Source organism: Astatotilapia calliptera, chromosome 6 (genome assembly GCF_964374335.1).
Source record: "Astatotilapia calliptera chromosome 6, fAstCal68.1, whole genome shotgun sequence".
NCBI classification, from domain to species: Eukaryota; Metazoa; Chordata; class Actinopteri; order Cichliformes; family Cichlidae; genus Astatotilapia; species Astatotilapia calliptera.
Window position 1 is genome coordinate 38021500 of NC_137427.1, and position 20238 is coordinate 38041737.

General features: G+C 39.5%; 2 protein-coding genes across 2 annotated transcripts; one reads left to right on the forward strand and one right to left on the reverse strand.

Annotated features, from left to right (window-relative positions):
* Positions 1–328: 328 nt before the first annotated feature.
* On the reverse strand, positions 329–4947 carry ptp4a1 (protein tyrosine phosphatase 4A1). The gene is made up of 5 exons (XM_026171921.2): positions 4249–4947; positions 3491–3583; positions 3006–3136; positions 2310–2384; positions 329–1253 (listed from the first exon to the last, which is right to left on the reverse strand). Exons 1-5 carry the CDS (start codon positions 4351–4353, stop codon positions 1136–1138), a joined length of 522 nt encoding a protein of 173 aa, XP_026027706.1. The 5' UTR covers positions 4354–4947; the 3' UTR covers positions 329–1135.
* A 7114-nt stretch (positions 4948–12061) lies between these two features.
* Positions 12062–18613, forward strand: lgsn (lengsin, lens protein with glutamine synthetase domain). Its single transcript, XM_026171922.2, has 4 exons — positions 12062–12420; positions 12657–13341; positions 13988–14154; positions 17238–18613. Exons 1-4 carry the CDS (start codon positions 12379–12381, stop codon positions 18429–18431), a joined length of 2088 nt encoding a protein of 695 aa, XP_026027707.1. The 5' UTR covers positions 12062–12378; the 3' UTR covers positions 18432–18613.
* The last annotated feature ends 1625 nt before the right edge of the window (positions 18614–20238 follow it).

The window sequence follows — 20238 nt, forward strand, 5'->3', positions numbered from 1 at the left end:
CCCTCCTGCATTTTTCTTCTCTTGAGAAAATGGGGAGAAAAGACCAACATCTTTTTTCAGTGTATCATTTAATGTACTCTCAAGTTGGTGAACAGGTAAAACTTTTTTGCTCACTGTACTAAATCACACATCCATTGATAGTATAAATAGCCAACCTAATAATAATAGTACACATTTTCAAATACATAAAATCATCAAGTATCCAAGTCTTAAGTTATGGACATCAAATAAAAAGGCATACAAAATATTGCAGATGTTGGAAGTCCAGTTTGAAGCGCACACACACACACAAACAAAACTAAACAAAAATAAACCAAAAAAGGAAAAATGAAAAAGATCACATTTTTATTTTAACATGGCAGTTAATAAGTAAACAGAAGGTCTGATAAAGACTAAAAAGTTCCTAGACTTTCAATTGACAAATATTGCAACAGTTAAGCATTTATAATAAAAAATAGTTACTGAAAGGGCATAAGTGTGTGTAAGACTTCCTGCACAAGACAAAGGCAACAGTTTAGGGTTTTTTTTGTTCCAAGTAGAAAAATGAAACACCTTTTCCAAATGCCAACAGGAGCCGACTCCTGTTCGATTGCCTTTGTTCCACTTCCGATTGTAAGGCATTTATGGATGATCCATCTGATTTGAAGAAAGGCATACCTCTTTCTAGTCAGTCTTGAAACTGAATCCTAAAATTGAACAGGGTACACATAATTGTTCACATCAAGAAAACATTTCTTTAACCTATTTTCTTTTCTTTTCTTTTTTTTTAACACATTTTCAGGCAATGTGAATGCACGGGCCAATCAAAATCTTTGGGATGCATTTTCAGAAAACAGTTAATCCAACATCTTACAATGATACACGACTCTTCCTATTTTTTTTTCTGGGCACATGAAGAAAAAACTCTGTTCACACAACTCTTGTTTTTCATTTTTTTTTACATTTAATTTTGAAACTAGAAAGGGAGGGGGAATTTCATTTACCAAGCATGGTTTTCCAAATTAAAATACAACACAATGAAGAAAAAGAAAAAAAAAAAAAAGGAAGCCTGCCAGGTTATAAGCTAGCAAGGTTTAATGAAACTCTGTGTTGGAGGGTAGGTTGGGGAGAGGTTGGTGTGGCTCAATGTTTGGCTCTATTGGATGCAGCAGTTATTGCGATGGCCGTTAGAATCTTTGAAACGCAGGCGCATCTTTGGACGATATTTCTCCAGGTAGATCAGCTGCTTGCTGTTGAATGCTCCTCTGCGCTTCCTGAAAGCAAGTGTAGAAATTAATTAGCTCATGACTGCCGATTTTTTTGTAAATCCATAATATATATTGCTACCATGGATATTGTAATATATTAAACATGCCCAAAGTTTAAATAATTCATGTCAGTGTGCATATAAGCAGTCTAACCCCTGTGAGTCAAACGCTCAGCTTTTGTGAACCCTACTTACAGGCTTTTCTATGATGGCTTTGTCTGATGTTAGAGAGGAAAGCTCAGCCACAGATCTGTGACTGTAAGAAAAGAAGCTCCACCCACTAACTGTTCTAACCTTCTGGGTGTGAGGGGCAACCAATCAGATGATTGGTTAAAGGGAAACGGAAAGGAATTAAAATGCTGTATTAAGGACCAGTACTCTGAATAACAAGGTACTGTGATAGAGTGCAAGAATATAAATGCTGGGTTGGAAAAGAGCAAAGTGGTTGTACTATTACATTTACAGAAATAGTCAACTAACTCTGTTCTATATGAAGATTCATGGCAATATGTATGATTTTTACATTCAGCATGATAACGATTCTTTGGCTTGTTGAGGATTTTAAAAGAAACTTTAAAAAATTCAAGTCCTATTATTAACTGTTAATTTAAAAAGAAAAAAATGGATTTTATCCGTATTAATAATATTTAATCAATAATATAACACCACTTTCTATGACAGCCTCAAATTGCTGAGCTTGCCCTCATTTTATTGATTAGTCTTTGGAAAAAAAAGCTGACTGCCAAGTGCTCTATAAATATTTCAAGGGATGACACATACTTTAAAGCACACCTACTGAATCATCCTTTATCTCACTCTCTGACATCTCTGCTATTTATAGATATGACTCAGGCCTCCCTGCTTTACGTATCAAAGTATCAGGTTACTGCAAGACAAAAATCAAGGATTTTCTCAAAGTTAATGCCAAAGTCTGTCCACCAGAGAGCCTTACAAATGTAATTAACTATCAGATATTTTAATGGTTTTATAATAAAAAACCTCAACTCATCCAAAAAAAAAAGTAGCTTCTTTAATCATTTCCTGCCAAATGATTTTTACTTACTGTCGAATGAACTGGACAGCATCTTCATACTTCATCCCACATTCAATCAAAGCGAGTGCCACCAGAACAGGAGCTCTGTGAAAAAGAAAGGGAACAGACAGTACCAGGAATGTTAGTTAAAACTAACATGCAAAATAGTGTTTTGCTCCAATTACAAAAACAAAACAAACAAACATTGCTTCCTCATAGATCAGATTAAAGCAAACAGGACAGAGACAGGACCTGGCAGGTTGTCTGTACTAAGGAAGCACACACTTGGGACAAAATGTGGGTGATACTGTGAGTCACGTACAGCAGGATCAAAGAAAATGCAAATGACTGCGTCTTTGCTTAAGATCTTCTTGGTTTGTTTTTCAAACCACAACTGATAACAAGGATGTTATTCCTATATGATAGTTTTCACTATGATAGCTCAGGTTGTAGTTCTGCAGTTATCCTTTGGATTGGTGGATTAATCATTTAAAAGTCAGATAATGGGGGAAACGTTATTTAATGGATTCAAACAGTTTTGTTAGAGAAAATCCCCTAAAATAAAAGCTTATGTACAATATAAAAACAATATGAAAACAGGGATCATCAAATAACTGTTTTAGCACCGACTGCTTCTGTATCAGAATACAAACAGAAGCAAGAGCCACATTTCACTATCATACGTAAAATATAACAACTTGAATCTTTGTGTCAGTGACTGCTTACCTCCCCAGCCCTGCTACACAGTGCACAGCAATGCAGCAGCCGGGCTCCTCCCTGAACTTCAGCTTCAGCAGGTTCAGCCAATCATCCACGATCTGATTGGAGGGAGGAGCTCCATCGTCGAATGGCCAATCCTGCAGAAAGAAGAGAGAAGAAAAAAGGAAATGATGTCAGTGGCCTCCGTTCCTTGGAAACCAAAACAAAAGAAGCGAGAAGGCTGAGCTGCGGGGAAAGAAAAATGTTGTTGCAGCAGCAAGGACACCCGTGGAGCTTGTCTTCCTGCACAATCTGAACCTTCGCTTGGAGGGAACCCCCCCCCCCAAACCTAAATCTGTTACACAATAAAAACCAGAATAAAAAAAAAACAAAACAATAGCCTGGTATACTGGGGGGGAAAACCCAGAGCAATGTAAAAAAAAAAAAAAAAACTACATTTGTTTTGGTTTGAAACATTAGGAGTCATGATGAAGTCAGAAGTGTGAACTCACCAGAACCTGGATTCCCTCTTTCACCACCAGGGTGGCATCATAGGTGGCCTCACAGACTCTCACAACCGTGGTGACTCCATATTTTTTCAACTCCTGTAATCACATGTCACAGGATTTATGAGCGAAAGAGGCAAACAAGACTGTTAAAGCTACCTCAGGATACTAAGGTTGGACGACACGTTAAAATTCCAACAAAAAGAAGTGAAAATGAATTTGCTGATGTATGCAAACACTAGCTCATGTCAGTTAGTGATATTCTTCATATCATCAGTTTTTAGATCATTCGCTTGACTAAAGAGTTGATAAGTTAAGCTAGATAGCTTCGCCCATGACTATTTTAGTGACATCCCACTGCCTTTGGTTGACATAAGCGGCTAATCTGTTCTTGTGTGTATTTCCCTTTTAAAGGAAAGAGGTACTGTCTGGTAGCTCTTTTGTAATGTGCAATTTCTTGAAGTCTGTGAAAAAAAGCCAACTGTTAAAGGAATCAATTGATTTTAGTCACCAATTTTGTCCGATTGCCCAACCCTCTAAAGCACACTGACAGTAATACACCTACATACGTCAATTCCTGTAATCTAAAACGATTCTGTAGTCATTGCGTTCATTGGCTGAAACATTTCCAGGAAAGATTTTAAACTGCGGTCGTTTCCAAAATATTTCTCAACATGTAATCACCGGTTACATGCTTCTCCAATGTGGGCTTAGAGTAATATACACTCTGTAATATGTAAACACTTGACCACAATTTGGCTCACCTCTATGAACTTGTTCAGGGTGGCGTTGGTGGGATTGTGGGTAATGAGGAACCGCATGTTTTTGTAGGTAATCTCCACAGGGGCTGGTCTGTTCATTCGAGCCATCGTGACAATGCGGGAAAAAAATGTATAACAAAACTAAAATGTCTTCCACAGAGTAAACACTAATGTAAACAGTTAAACTCGGAGGGAATGTCAAACAAATGTCCAACAAGTTTTGAGGAACTCCGAAAGAAAAAAATCCTCCAGTCTTCTTCGAGGTTGGCAAGGCTAAGTGTCAAAATAAAATAAAAATAATCCCGCCAAAAAGAACAGTAACAGGCAAATTTGGGAAGTTGGCAGCTGGGAAGGGCGGACAATTGGAGAAGTAACTCAAACCCTCTCCTTTGGAATAAAACAAAAGAAAAGGAAGAAAAAAAAAAACCAAGGTTGGTTCCACCTTGATTCTGGCCAGGCGGAAGCCGACGAGGGCAGTGTGCAGCAGGTGGAGTTACCCCATCCAGGCCGAGTTATCGCTGGTTCTGGGAGGAGTCCCGGTCCTGCCAACTTTCCGGGGTCCCTCCTGTGGCTCAAGTGCGTCGGATCGATGGCGAGTTTGGCTGTTCACTCATCTGCATAGGCAGCGTGCTGAGCCTGGCAGTAGTCCCCACTGCCCTTCAGAAACTCCATAAATGTGTGACCCAGAACACCACAGAACTGCTGCAGGACACAGAGGGGGGCAGGAGGGAAGAAAAGCTTAATTTTTTTATTTTTTTTAAACACCTTTAAAGAACACAAAAAGCACAGGCAACTGTTCTCAGTGTAGTTCAATTCATTTGCCAAAAAGAAACTTTTACTGAGAAACTGTTTTTATTCACATTCTATATGGAAACTGTGCCTCTTTTCTTTTTTCCTAAGCACAATAATCATGAAATGGAAAATCTGATATTGTGACAACTCTAATCCCAAACACATATCCATAAGCCCCTAGTCAAACATACCACTCCATCAGAGTAAAAGACAAAGGGATTAGATCATAGAGGAAGCACAGGGCCAAAGTATAGACAAAGCAGCCGTGAAACAAGTGAGGGATTTTCAGTAAAGTCATGAGCCATTCATTTTTAAAAGAATAAAACAAATTTCCTCATTTGAATTTTAGAATTACCTTCAGACAACAGCACAGAGTCTGGCTAGAAACACAGATTTAGGGTGTAATGACAGTAATCGAATCCCACAGTATAATTTTCTTTATATTAGCTACCCTGAAACAGGCAGTTAAACCGCAGCCTTTCTGAGCTACTCTTTTTTATTTTTTTTTAATTATGCCAAGTTTCACACTCAAGTATGTCAACAGCCACATTAACATTGTTTGGAGACTAAATACACTAGAGTGTCTGGGGTTTGATTCCCATGCAGAGAAAGTGGTGTTTCAGATAACGCAATGATTAACACAGCAGAGCAGACTGTACCTCCCAGTACATAAAATCACAGTGCAGTGCTGCCGCTGTACAGCAGAAATAAATATATAACGTGTCATTTCTGACATCCAGGTCGTATCTGTGTGCGCAGGCTGAGCTCACCGTGGGGCCTTCAGCGGGGCTTTAACATACACGCTGTTATGATCGTCAGAAATGTGACTCACAAATGCTTTCTCTGCCATTTCCTCCCTAATGCTTCTGCCCTTTACTCCTCACAGAAGCTCGATACCCGAGCGCTGGCTTACTGGAAAGGTTTTCTTCATCTTATTGTCGAAATAGTAAAATCTAAGCCGGTCAAGCATGCTTTGTTAATCTGCTATTTTCCGGCCGAAAAGCAGCATTTACTTAGAAATATTACCAAGCACTTAAAAGCCACTGCCTGACTGAAAGGACAGTGATTTGTAAATATAAGAGAGACGTGAAGCAAAGCAGAAGTGGCTTAAATAGCAGACATGTCTCTGCATTGCATTACAAGGCTGTAAAGTGTCCTTTGTGTGAGGATAGACCGGGCGCCATCATATAACATTAGAGGCCTATAGGCGCCGTCGGGAGCTGTGACAGACTGCACAGTGCTCTGAGGTGACAAAAAGACGCCCGACCCAGACACCGTGCACGTAGCCAGTCTCGCAAACCACTAACAACACGTCATTTACGTGTTTCGTTTATTTCAAATAAATATGCGTCGATTTTAGACGGCAAAAACTCCGAGAGCCGGGACCAGCCCGAGCTGCGCATCCGTCAGCCGCTTCCTAATCGTGACGATCATCATGCAGCTCTAAGATTGCACTCAAATAACATGGCCAAATCCATGTTCTGTGAATTTTCGTTACAGTTAAATGAGAAAGGCAACGCTAGGCAATAGCACTGTGGAAATATTGAACTGGGTTTTTATCGAGCAGGCCGTGATTTCATCGAAGCAACGTGAAGGCCAGCTGGTAACAGTTCACCGTAACGTACTGATTTACCAGAGGAGCCTAGGAGACGAAACCGAGAAACAAAATGGCAGCCACGAAAAACAGGTTACTTACTGGGATATGCTTACTCATTGAAGATTGTAGCTTAATCATACAGCCGGTCCCTAGAAAAAGGTAAAACTATGAAACGGTTTTCCACCATAAAGTCCTGTGCTGTTTCTCCGAGCGGAGCCGAAGTCTCCTGATCTGCCGGGAAAGAGTTAGAGAGAGAGAGCGCGCGAGAGCCCGAGATACTAACGTCATTTCCTGTCAGGACTTTCACTATAAAACACTGTTCAGTATTAAATATACACCTTTAGTTGTAAGTTATGTACCTTTAGTTTTTACTAAAGGTTTCTGGTAGCTGAATTAAATGTATAATTTTGTAGAACTATACACTATGTGAGCATACAACAAAAATATTCAAAATCTTAAATAATGAAATGTTTAAAACGTCCCAATGTGTAAATGTCTTGATGAATGCTCACGCATCATGTCCCATTCACTTGTTTACAGAGCTTTATTTCGAAGCTAAACCGAACTTCCTTAACCCTTTGTCTTTCTTTCCTTTTGCCTTTAGCTTGACTGGTCTCGTGAAACCCCACCCTGAAAATGTGTAGTGTTATGTCCAGACATCTCTCTGTCTTCAGGCTGCAAAGGTCAGTTGGTGACTGTGGCCTAATTCGTCCTTCACTTCCAGAAAATACACAAGGACAGAGGAGGCCAGAAATCACGACACCATAGAATTATACATGTGTGGTTCTTTTCACTTCATGTGAACAGACCTTTGTGTAGATACATTTCATAACTTGAAATGGAAAGGAAAATTCCCAAATAATTTCTGAGTTTTAAAGCTTTTTTACTGTGCTTTGAATCACAAATGGGATAACACCATGGTGCAGTGGTTAGCTCTTCTGGCTCACAATAAGAAGGTCCTGGGTTCAAATCAACCATCATATTTACAGGGTGGTAGAACAGGTCATCTACTAATTGGAAGGTTGTTGGTTTGATCTCTGGCTGCTCCAGTCTGCTACTATTCCAGATACTAGGCAAGATATCGAACCCTGAGTAGCTCACTATGTGTGACTGTGTATAAATCTTAGATAGAAAAGGGGCAGCAAGGTGGGACCGTGGATAGCACAGTTTCTTCACAGCAAAGAAATTCTTGGTTTTCAATCCAACATCTGGCCAGGGCCTTTTTCTGTGGAGTTTGCATGTTCTCCCCGTGTCCGTGTAGGTTCTCATTGGGTACTCTGCCTTCCTCCCACAATCTCGAGACATGCAGTCAGAGGGGTTAGGTTAACTGTGGATTCTAAATTGTCCGTAAAAATTAATATGAGTGCTGATGGATGTCTGTCTCTCTGTGTTATCCCTGCATCGGTGCACCCTGCCTCTTGCCTTATGGCAGCTGTATTAAATGTTCTGTTAAGTTAAATCTATGTGATAGTCTACAGGAACATCTATTACAAGCATGGGTTAAAAGTTCCAAAATCAAATGGAACACTCAGCAAGGATGCACAAAAAAAACCCCAAAACACAATAGCTCAGATCCTGTGGGAGTTCAACGTGCAAAGAAACAGCCACTGCTGACAACAACATAACCAATACGTTATAATGGCCTACACGGAGAAGGTATTTGACTACATCCCTCAAAGTGCCCTGGTGGGAAGTCCTTCTGGAGCATGGGATACTACTTATTCAATATAATTATATTATTGCTTTAAAAATGGTTTAAAATATGAAGGACTTTTTTTTAAATTTTTTTAATAAAATGATCAAGGAAAAATAAATTGAGAATTAAATGTATTGTAGATTCACCACCGTCCAACCTTGTCATATTGATCAAATATGCTTTGTATTCACATGTCTTCACATGCCTATTAAAATTCAAATGCCTGTATTCACATGCAAAGTTTGATCTGTCTACATAGATGTAAACCACATGATTTTCTTCTCTTTTTTCTTTACTCTTGATTTGCATGCATCTGTACAAAAGCTTTGATCAAAGTAGTTATTTCTTAATCTTTTATAAATTCCCTGTTTAAGAACAAAAGCCAGATCATTAACATGTGCATTAAACTTAATGCTGAGAGGATGTGAAGCTGATCTCTAGAGCCACTGAGTCATACTATTTGATGAGTAATTCTTAAGTCATCAGGATCTAATTCTGAGTCATCAGAATCGAGTAAGAGGAGCACCAGAATGACTGAATAACTACAACAGGTACAATAATCCCGACTAAACATATACTGAACAAACCTTCTTTTAAGATGGTTTATGAAATTGGTTAAAAAGTAATTTATTATTGATTTACCGTTATAGTATATATCTTATTTTAGGTAACTTTAGTTTTGACTTATTTTTCAGCAAGTAAATTAAAAGACTGATTAACTATACATGATATGGATTCCCGTTAATTACTTGAATAAACTGGAAGCTGCCAGCAATATGTCAGTATTTAGCATGTTCTGAAAACAAAACACATAATGTACATGAAGGATCAAACTGTTAGTAATAAGCAAATAATAATATTTAAATGGGAAAGAAAATGCATATTTTCTCTTTAGTTAGTACCAAATTACATATTTTTGTCCTTTGAAATTGTCGAGAAGTTCCTTGTAAAAAATGGAACCTTTCTAGCCTTTAAGCCATTGAATAGGGTCATTCATGACTCCAGCAGTATACGTGCTGCTGTGTCATTTTAATTGTAAAAATATTTTCCATCATACATTTTTCAATCCACTTATACAACCTTTCAGACTTTAAAAAGAAATTGGCTTATTAGTATAGTAAGAATAATAGAAGGTTCTACCCCTGGAAATATGTGTGTCTGTTTGTGTTTAATATTATAAGCTTTGCTTTGATTGCAAATTTCCACTTCTAATCATTATACTACATTGTGATGTGTCACAGTGAACCATGGCTAACATTGTTTTAAACAGAAGTGTGCAGGTAACAAAAAATAGAAAAACAGTTGAAAAAATCCTGATCATGATGACTTCATCGTAGCCCAGCATTGATTAAGGTATCATCGAGTCACTCGTTCATCAATATTTTGTGGTAAAATACATACTGCACTCAAACATACCTTAAGTTTTAAAATGAATTCTTATAAAGATTATTGAAAAAAGTAACATACATGAATTATCAAAATTAATGTAGATTTTTTAAATCAAATTTGTGATTTTCAATTAACAAATTTTAGCATAATTAATGATAACAATAGCCTCTGACAGTAAACACATGTCTATGCTTGTACTACCACTAGACCTCAGTGCAGCGTTCGATACTGTTGAGCACAATAACCTATTACAGCGATCAGAGCATGCTGTAGGTATTACAAGTACTGCTCTACAGTGGTTTGTATCATATCTATCTAAGTTGTTGATGTAAATGGAGAGTCCTCTTCACACAGAAGATTAATTATGGGGTTCCACAGGGTTCTGTGCAGCATAAAGAAACAAACAAACAGACAGAAAAAAAACAAAAACAAAAAAACACCCCCCCCCCTCCCCCCCCAAAAAAAAGCCACATATGTGGGAAGAGTTCCAGAAAGGAAGAAACAAAGAATAGGGTATATATGACATATATGAATATGTCATGGGTCTAGACAGGACCGGATCTGTGATGTACCCCATTTTTAGATAACCGCACTGAAGTACAGTTTTTCAGCAACGCTGAGCTGCCCGACTCTGAGCTTAGGCAGTATCATCAGAAGACATAGCATACATTTTCACTGCTATGTAAATAACACCCAACTTTATTTATCAATGAAGCTAGACAATACACACCAATTACTTAAACTGCAGGAATGTCTTAAAGACATAAAGACCTGGATGACCGCTAACTTTCTGCTCCTTAATTCAGATAAAACTGAGGTTATTGTACTCGGCCCTGAAAATCTTAGAAATATCGTATCTAAGCAGATTCTTACTCTGGATGGCATTACCTTGGCCTCCAGTAATGCTGTGAGGAACCTTGGAGTCATGTTTGACCAGGATATGTCCTTCAATGCACATATTAAACAAATATGTAAGACTGCGTTCTTCCATTTTCGCAACATCTCTAAAGTTAGAAATATCCTGTCTCTTAGTGACGCTGAAAAACTAGTTCATGCATTTATTACTTCCAGGCTGGACGACTGTAATTCATTATTATCAGGATGTCCAAAAAACTCACTGAAAAGACAGGGACTAGAAAGAGAGAGCAGATTTCTCCTGTTTTGGCTTCCCTTCATTGGCTTCCTGTTAAATCCAGAATTGAATTCATAATCCTGCTCCTCACATACAAGGTCTTAAATAATTATATCCCATCTTATCTTAATGTCCTTGTAGTACCGTATCACCCTATTAGAGCACTTCGCTCTCGCTCTGCGGGCCTACTTGTTGTTGCTAGAGTATTTAAAAGTAGAATGGGAGGCAGAGCCTTCAGTTTTCAGGCCCCTCTTCTGTGGAACCAGCTTCCAGTTTGGATTCAGGAGACAGACACTATCTCTACTTTCAAGATTAGGCTTAAAACTTTCCTTTTTGCTAAAGCATATAGTTAGGGCAGGACCAGGTGACCCTGAATCCTCCCTTAGTTATGCTGCAATAGACGTAGGCTGCTGGGGATTCCCATGATGCATTGAGTTTTTCCTTTCCAGTCACCTTTCTCACTCACTGTGTGTTAATAGATCTCTCTACATTGAATCATACTTGTTATTAATCTCTGTCTCTCTTCCACAGCCTGTCTTTTGTCCTGTCTTCCTTCTCTCTCCCAACCGGTCACAGCAGATGGCCCCGCCCCTTCCTGAGCCTGGTTTCTTCCTGTTAAAAGGGAGTTTTTCCTTCCTGCTGTTGCCAAAGAGCTAAAAAATATGTTGCTATTTTTTTGTTTCAGACTCCACATGAACTTTTTACTGTTATAAAAATAATAATAATGTAAATGTAAATGACAAAAAATAAAAATACTTAATATAGGCGCAGTTTTGACTACCCGCTGTTTGGAATGATAGGTTAACTTATATTGAAAGGATAAAAAACAGCTGTTTAAAGACAAGATTTTTGTCATAAAAGGTGGAATGGAAAATAAGAAGGATTGTTTTGTGATTCACTGAAAACCCCCAGAATGCATAGTAGCCAACTGATTCACATGTTTTTATCTGCTTTAGTAAGCTGAAATTAATGGCTGTAATGATTTAGGCTTATGGTTTATTTTTAAATTATAATTTAGTACCACTTTTACAATTGTTTTAATAGTACACTTAGATATTGTGGCACCGCATTTAAATATAAAACACATTAGAAAGTGGCACCATTTATTATTGAGTAATTAAGAAAATTATGTTGCTGGTGTCACGCTGCCCTGTAGCAGTTCTTAAATGCTTAGACTGTCAGTATCAGCTGCTATTGTCTGCTCTTTATAATTGTGTGGAATAAATACTTTTGCTCCCATATCTTTCTGGAAACACACACAGAACTGCTGAGCTCTGCAGTTTTACTGTGCGGTGACACAAAAGCGCCACTGAATTGGTCTCGGAAACAACCAATGAGCTCAAAGCAGCAGTGCTTCAGTGTCCACCAGTGGCCGGCTGATGTCAGTTTCCAGCTGGATTCTCGTGGCTGTTTTGTGGGGCAGAAAGAATTTTCTAATCCGTCATCATTGTACCAATTGTCTATAAAAATTAATGTGCGAGTGAAGCTCTTTCACAGGGGGGGCTATCAATATCCAAATCCCAGTACATGAGTACAAAAAACGAAATGAATGACTCTGAAGATTTCAAGGTAACAACTTGACATTTACATTTTGGATTTGAATTTAATTGAGCAATGTCCATTGGTAGGGTTTTCATATGTATTACTTCACTTTTTTTAAAAATACCTGGAGGATTGTATTTTTAATTTAGAAGTCTTTCAATATGATTTCAGATTTGATTGCTTACACTTCTTGGTAATCATTTTCATGCATAACTTGACCTTCTCTTACCATTATTCTGACAGAGCCATTGTTTGTTTTCCAGGAAGGCCAAAATAGAAGCAACGACCAAATAGATGGCACCGGGATGAGTCTAGGCAGCAAGAAAGGAGTCAGGGTGACTGGGAAGTATGTGCCTCCGATGGATTGGAATAGCAGAGGAGGTGGCCCATCCATCATCCATGGTCCCGTCGGTACACCAGTAACTCCCAACACTCCCACAGTTATCTCCATTGGCCCTCTGCCTCACCAGCCCCCAGAGCAAGTTAATGATCCCTCTGTGGATGAAGCTGACGCTGGGGACGACTGGACCACAGAGGCATCATGTCAAACCAGGTTGTCCTATGATAAAATGGGTGTTCCAAGGCAGACCATGGAAGAGCTGAAGACCATCCTGAGGGTCAGTCCCCTGCTCAGTATCCGGGAAAGACATGAGGGGAAACCAGGGAGTCCCTACACGTATCTCCACGGAAGCAGCACTAGTGGTGGAGGGACGGATGGACGGCAGGATGATGGAAACTCTCACAGGGTGTTCAGCACCTTCAAACCACACTCTGATGCTTCCAGAAGGGGGCCCAGATCCAGAGATAGCACATCTATTCAGCTGCCTTCCACCATGGATTCATCCAGCTCGTTCAGGTTCAGTGCCAACACAAATAGGCAGCCTGAAGTCAGGACCCACACATATGTGAGTGGTGGCTCCTGGGGAGAGACTGGCGGTTCTCATACAGGTTGGTGAAGTTTGATTAGATTTAGTTACACTGTTCATGATAGAAAGGAAGAAATATTTTATGTTGAAAAAGTATATATTTGGCAAATAATTAGACTTGGAATGATACCTTTCTGCTCACGGAAAACGATTAGAAATTACTGGCTCATAAAAGCTGAATACTGAATATTTCTCATTGTCTTGAATATAAAAAATGGACACATTTTTGTTTTTGGAAAATTCATATGATTTAAAACCTTCTTAAAGGTAATTTAATCAAAATAAACAAATTAGTGTTGTAATAAACTCTCATTATTCTACATTTAAAAGAATCTGGGACAACAATATATGAGGTCTAGCTTAAGGATTTTTTTGGTGGGATTTGGCTTTCTCTGCTCATAGTATTACATTCAGTGACTAACAGTGAGGTGTTTTAAGCTGTAATATCCACTTGACTGTGCTGCCTGTGGACAAACTGTTTGAAACTTATCTTAAACCAGATAATTGTTTCTTGTCTAGGGTGGTCCTGATGATGCTACTTGAACTTGATTATGAAATCTCTGACTTAAAAAACAACATGTTTTTTTTCTTTCAAAAGTGTGACACTTTATATTTAAAATGAAAGATTCTCAAATGTTTTCGCAAATATTTCAAACTGTTTCCCACAGATAACGGAAAAGACACTATTGAGATCTCTGGGAACCAGAGGTTCATTGCAGCCATGGAGCAAATTAAACAACAAATAGCACGTGACAATATCAACTTCGTCCGCTTTGAAGCCACTGACCTCCATGGGGTGTCAAGGTCCAAGACAGTACCTGTCCGCTTCTTCCATGTAATGCACATCTATCTATCTATCTATCTATCTATCTATCTATCTATCTATTAGGGGTGCAACGATACACAAAATTCACGGTTCGGTTTGGTTCGATACTTTGGTGTCACGGTTCGATATTTTTTCGATACAAAAAAATGTTCATGCCTTTTTAATTTGTCATTTATTAAAATTATAAATATATATTTTAACTCAAAAGTACAGTTTTTAAATTTAACCCTAACCCTTGTGCGCGTTTTTTATTTTGACAGTGAATGCACACTTGCGGACCACTTATGTGCAGCCCTGGTTATTTAGCTCGTCATATTGCAGCCACAGAAATTCTTTTGTCCATGAAACCATAAAGCTGCACTTTCTTTTTGCCTTATAGTCTCATTTGTCATAACTTCTCCGTTTTGTGGTAAGCTTTTCTTTGGCTGTCACTTCTTCACCCCGACCTGTCTTATTTGGCTCAGCAGAACTAAAATATATATATACTGCTACTTTTACACACGGACTCACATAAGCTCAGCGATTCTCTGTGCGATCAACCTCTCACATGTTTAAGCTGTGGGAGATTTCACTTGTCATGTTTGCATAGTAAGCTAACGATTAATAAGACGATGTCAGAGGAATTGGTGCACAAATTATCATCACTCACAGATCAGTGCTGTCATTGCAAAGTGAAAGCAAAAAAACAAGCGCAAATTCAAACGCGATTTCAATATGTCACATATTGACAGTGGCTCACCGATGCCAATGACATAATTACCCAGCTACATTTCTGAAAGAATGCAAAAGCATTGACATATATTTTTCCTACAATAGCCCGACGGGCAGGGCAGAGAGATTTTTGTAGCCCGACTGGAAAGATCGCTAGCTCTGGGACGTCGGGCTAGCGATTTTGCAAGCCCTGTATCTGATTGAGGAATCACTCATCTTGGAAAAGAGAGTTTATTACAGAGAAATGTCTCTTTCCAAAATAAAAGCTATACTATCCGCTTCTTCTGGGCTATATTCTCAGCAGCATAAGGAGAATCATGTGCTAACAGCTGTCTAAATGACTCGGCTAAAGTTAGTAGCATGCTTGTTGTTTTTGTCTTTGCACTAGGATGATGTCAGCGTAAATGTGCAGTCATATTCGTTGTGTTCCCACTAGTGCTTTCAGGTTAATCTCGTTGAAATGACCTTAACGCCACAACAGGCAAATCTCCGTTAACGAGCTACCGCCGATCGCCCCGTGCATGGGGCTAGACAGCCAACACGTTAACGAGCTAACTGCGCTAACACACTAGTTCACACCAATGTAATTGAGCATTGCATGGCACATCCAACATACTGTTTTACTTTAGTCCATGACTCGCTTACCTTCAGGGTCATACGTCACATGAAAACCAAAATAATTCCAAACGCCAGATCTGAATGAGGGTGGGGGAGGTCCATCTTGCAAGGAGAGCTTAACTTCTGTCTCGCTAGCTTGCCCTGCGCTCTTCCTCCTGACCAGTGTTGGTCAAGTTACTTAAAAAAAGTAATCGGTAACTAATTACTGATTACTCCCCCAAAAAAGTAATCCTGTTACTTTACTGATTACTTATTTTCAAAAGTAATTAATTACTTAGTTACTTAGTTACTTAGTTACTTTTTAAAAACACGATTTACAACCTGAAGAGGTGATAAAGTGATAGATCTTTCAGCCCAATTCTACTTTTTCTACATAATCCATCATACAAAATGTAATCAAATGGAAAAGTCTCTTTTTTTAACTTGTTTTATCAGTTTTAATCTTTTAACTTTATGCATCAAGCAAAACATTTAATTATATGCAACATTCTCTGACTTGAATAAATTAGTTTAACATTTAAACCTATTTTCTACACATTCCAGCACATAAAATAAAATATTTTTTGTGTTTACACTCAGTCTTTCAAATAGATGCAAGTAAAACACAGCAGAAAATAAATACAGTCAAAGACTCAGCGGTCCTTTTGCTCTATTTTCACCTGTAAAGCAGGAGCAGGGTAGGCGGAGGGTTACCCTGGTGCAGGTGTGCTGCGGTCAGTTGAAGAATCCGCGCGAGTGTCTCTGTGAGTTTCCCATCACGTCGTAGCTACTCGGTGCTTGCTCGGAAGTTTAGGGGTTTTTTTCGCTGTAAAAAGAAGTTTTCTTCCCACGCACGATGAACGCTAATGTTTTTGTCACTTTTTATGGAATCAAACTCAAAGTAAGGTCAGTACTTCCACACTTTAAACGCTGCACGCTCATACTCTCTCCCGCACTCGATATATTATCCATTGTTGATCTGCACACAGCTGCTGTCACCAACGTCGCACTTGCTTACGTCACTGTCATGAGACATTCTCGCAAAAAAAATCACGGTTTTAGTAACGCAGTAACGCAGCGTTCCTACGGGAAAGTAACGGTAATCTAATTACTGATTTTGCAATAGTAATCCCTTACTTTACTCGTTACTTGAAAAAAGTAATCAGATTACAGTAACGCGTTACAAGTAACGCGTTACAAGTAACGCGTTACTGCCCATCTCTGCTCCTGACTATGCTGTCTGTGTTGAGCGCTCAGTGGATCTGCGCTCGACAGTGCAGCCTAGGCGGAGTAGTCGAACGCAGATTCACTGAGCGCTCAACACAGACAGCATCGTCAGAAGGAAAGTTGATAAAATAAATTACAAATGTTGTATTGTTCGATACATATGCGTACCGAACCGAAAGCACTGTATCGAAAGGTTCAATATCGATACGAATATCGTTGCACCCCTACTATCTATCTATCTATCTATCTATCTATAAGGGCAGGGATAGCTCAGTAGGTAAAGTGGTCGCCCCATGATCGGAAGGTCGGCGGTTCGAATCCACTTAACAGCTACCCTGAGGTACCCCTGAGCAAGGTACCGTCCCTACACACTGCTCCCCGGGCGCCTGCTTAGTGGGCTGCCCACTGCTTCACTGAGTGAATGGGTCAAATGCAGAGAAAAACAAGTAATTTCCCCATGGGGATCAATAAAGTATCCATTATTATTATTATTATTATCTATCTATCCCTTCTAACGAAAGGTGAGAAGTGCTTTAATGCATATGTTTCACTCACAGGAGAAAGCAGTATATGGGGTACCAATGCCAAGAAGCTATTTGGAGCTAACCCTGAGCCCACAAAGCAATGAAGTGGACCATGCAAACACTGCCAATTTCAGTAGTGATGTCCTTCTGATCCCTGACCTTTCGACTTTTAGGGTCCTACCCTGGGCTGAACAAACAGCACGGGTCATATGCGACCCATGCACCGTGACCGGAAGCCCCCTTCGCACTTCGCCTCGCCTCATTGCCAAGCAGCTTCTCGGTCAGCTCCAAAGCCTGGGTTTCTCCCTGCACTCATCCTTCACCTATGAATGTTGTGTACTAGGAGCGCCGGACCGGATTGGACCAAAGACACTCCTGTTTCCTGCCACAACCCTGCTCAGCAACCATGACCTGCCTTTCTTCCAGCAGCTAGTGGACAGCATGTACTGCATGGGGGCTGACATAGACAGCATTGCTTCTGCAAGTGGCCCTGGGCAGATGGAGATCAACCTGAGGCCAGAGTTTGGTATTGCTGCCGCTGATAGCGCCTTCACCTTCCGCACCGGCATCAAAGAAATGGCTCGCAAACACAGCTACATTGCCAGCTTTTTTACTGACGATGGTCTATACAATGCTGGGGTGCTCTCTCATAGCCTGTGGGATGCTAATGGGCGACGGAGTCTTTTCCACAGTGGAGAGAAAGCAGGCGAGATGTCTGAGATTGGTAGAAAATGGTTGGCAGGCCTCCTGACCCACTCTGCTGCCCTGAGCTGTTTGATGTCACCTGGCCTGGGTTGCAGAAGTCACATTGCCAAAACCATCAAAGACCCCAAGCGGTTGCTGTATGCCACTTGTGGCAGCAATGATAACAGCAGCTCCTTCAACATCAAGTGTCACGGCGGGAGGGAGACGCACATTGACAACAAGCTGGGCTCAGCCATGGCCAACCCTTACATTGTTCTTGCAGCTACAGTGGCTGCAGGACTGGATGGTATCAGAAGAAACCTGAATGTTGAAAGCAGTCTTAACAAAGCCCCTATCCAACAGAAAGAGTTCACCATTCCAGTAAAGCTTGACGAAGCTCTGGAGGCGCTGGGGGAGGATCATGTCATCCGCAGTGCCCTTGGGGAGCCGTTTATTCAGTATTTCATTGCCATGAAGAAGTTTGAGATTGAGACCCAGGAAATGGATGATGAGAGGAACAAGTGCTTTGAGTATTTCATATAGAAACCCTGAATTTACTTTATACAAAACACACCTCCTCCTGCCAAACAACTAAAAGCATGTGAATCAGCTGCTTGAATATACACGATTTTATTTTATACAATGTTATACATTATTATTAGACACACTCTAGATATTTTAGAAGATATTACTTCAAAATAAAGGCATTAAACCCCCCAAATAAACAGCAGTATTGTGCTATTTTTTTGTTGAGTTATTTTGTTGTTGTATGCACACAGCAAAACACTGTTCTGGTTGTTAATGCCAAGAACAATGCAGTCTGCTCTTACTCTGAATGGTGTGAATATAATGGCATAGTAGCACTAAACCTTGGTAATCATTCCAAACCTAAACTCCAGACCTAGGGATAGGTTTAGGGTTTAGTAATAATGTCAATTGTTTTTAGTGCATATTAGTTAGAAGGATTTGATCTTGAACACAGGGTCAAGTATAGGGTCATTGCCAAAACATTGCCATGTTCACTGTAGAAAGCTAAAGTTCTCTCCATTGTGCATCCATTTATATTTATGCCTCACTTACTTTGGCACATTATTTTTGAAGCTCTTAGCACTGAAGTTGCAGTTCTTTAAACTGCTCATACATGTAGCAGTAGACCATCGGTTAAATGCAAAGGTTGCTCACCCCAGTGTGTGTGTCAGAAACATTGTGTAAATGAAAGTCAACAAAGTCAAAAGTTGTCTTAACATTGTGTAAAACCAAACTATTTTGTCTGGCTGACAGTAGGTGTAGAAATGCTTTAATGACAGCGAAGTGGTGGTGAAGACAACTGACTACTACTGTCTGTCAAAGTAACTAATTATAGATCATCTGACATATAACAGGTAGGTATTGGTTAATTGGTTAAGTCACGCCCAAGTAAATACTGGACTAGATCATTAATGATGAGGATGGGGGGGAGGAGACATAATCCCCACCTGTCTCAAAATAACACATGCGTGATTGGTTAATTTGAATTTTTTTTCTGTTTCCTGTCTTGTATTTATGCAATTTTCTACAATGTTTTACTATGACCCTGATGAAGGCCACAAGCCGAAGCGCGTTGGTCAATTATTAAAGTTGTTCATCTTCCCTTAAGTGTTGCTGGAGTTCCTGCATTGTGAATTCTATCATCCTCTCCATGCACCTTGGAAGTAGGTGAAGTTGTGTCAGACATTTTTGCTGAAAGTAACTAATTATCAAATGCTGATTTCAAGGGCAGAAAGTTTTACATTCTAATCTGTAAAGCAAAAGTGGGATTTAATTTACATGAATTGAAAGGAAAAATGCACGTTTCCTTCAGTGGTCACACAGTCAAGCACAGTAACCAGAAAACTAACAAATTACTTCAATGTGCATGCACATTATCCATACCCGAAGTATCAAACCAAAACAGTCCTATTATCTGCAATATAATGCTACAGTGCTAGCAATAGCACAGAAGGGCTGAGTCATTGTCTATTTGGTCACAGATTTTCTCTGACCTCCCACCTGATGTCCTCTTACAAGGTAACATAAGAAAAGCTACCGTGCATGCTACATCCATCCTTTGCACTTTTATGCACCTTCATGCATTCTGTTGTCTTCCCTTTATTTACTGCCACACATCCTCTCTGCCCTGCATATTTCACAGGCTACAAAATGTTTGTATGAGCAGTTCCTCCGTGTTAATGTTGTGTTATAGATTTATTTTTGATCCACCAGTGCTCAGGCTTTAAAAATATGCTTTACAACATACATATTCAAAGTTTATTGTGCATAGAAAGATTAGAGAGATTTTGAATTTCTAAAGATTTTCTTTGACATGTGACAA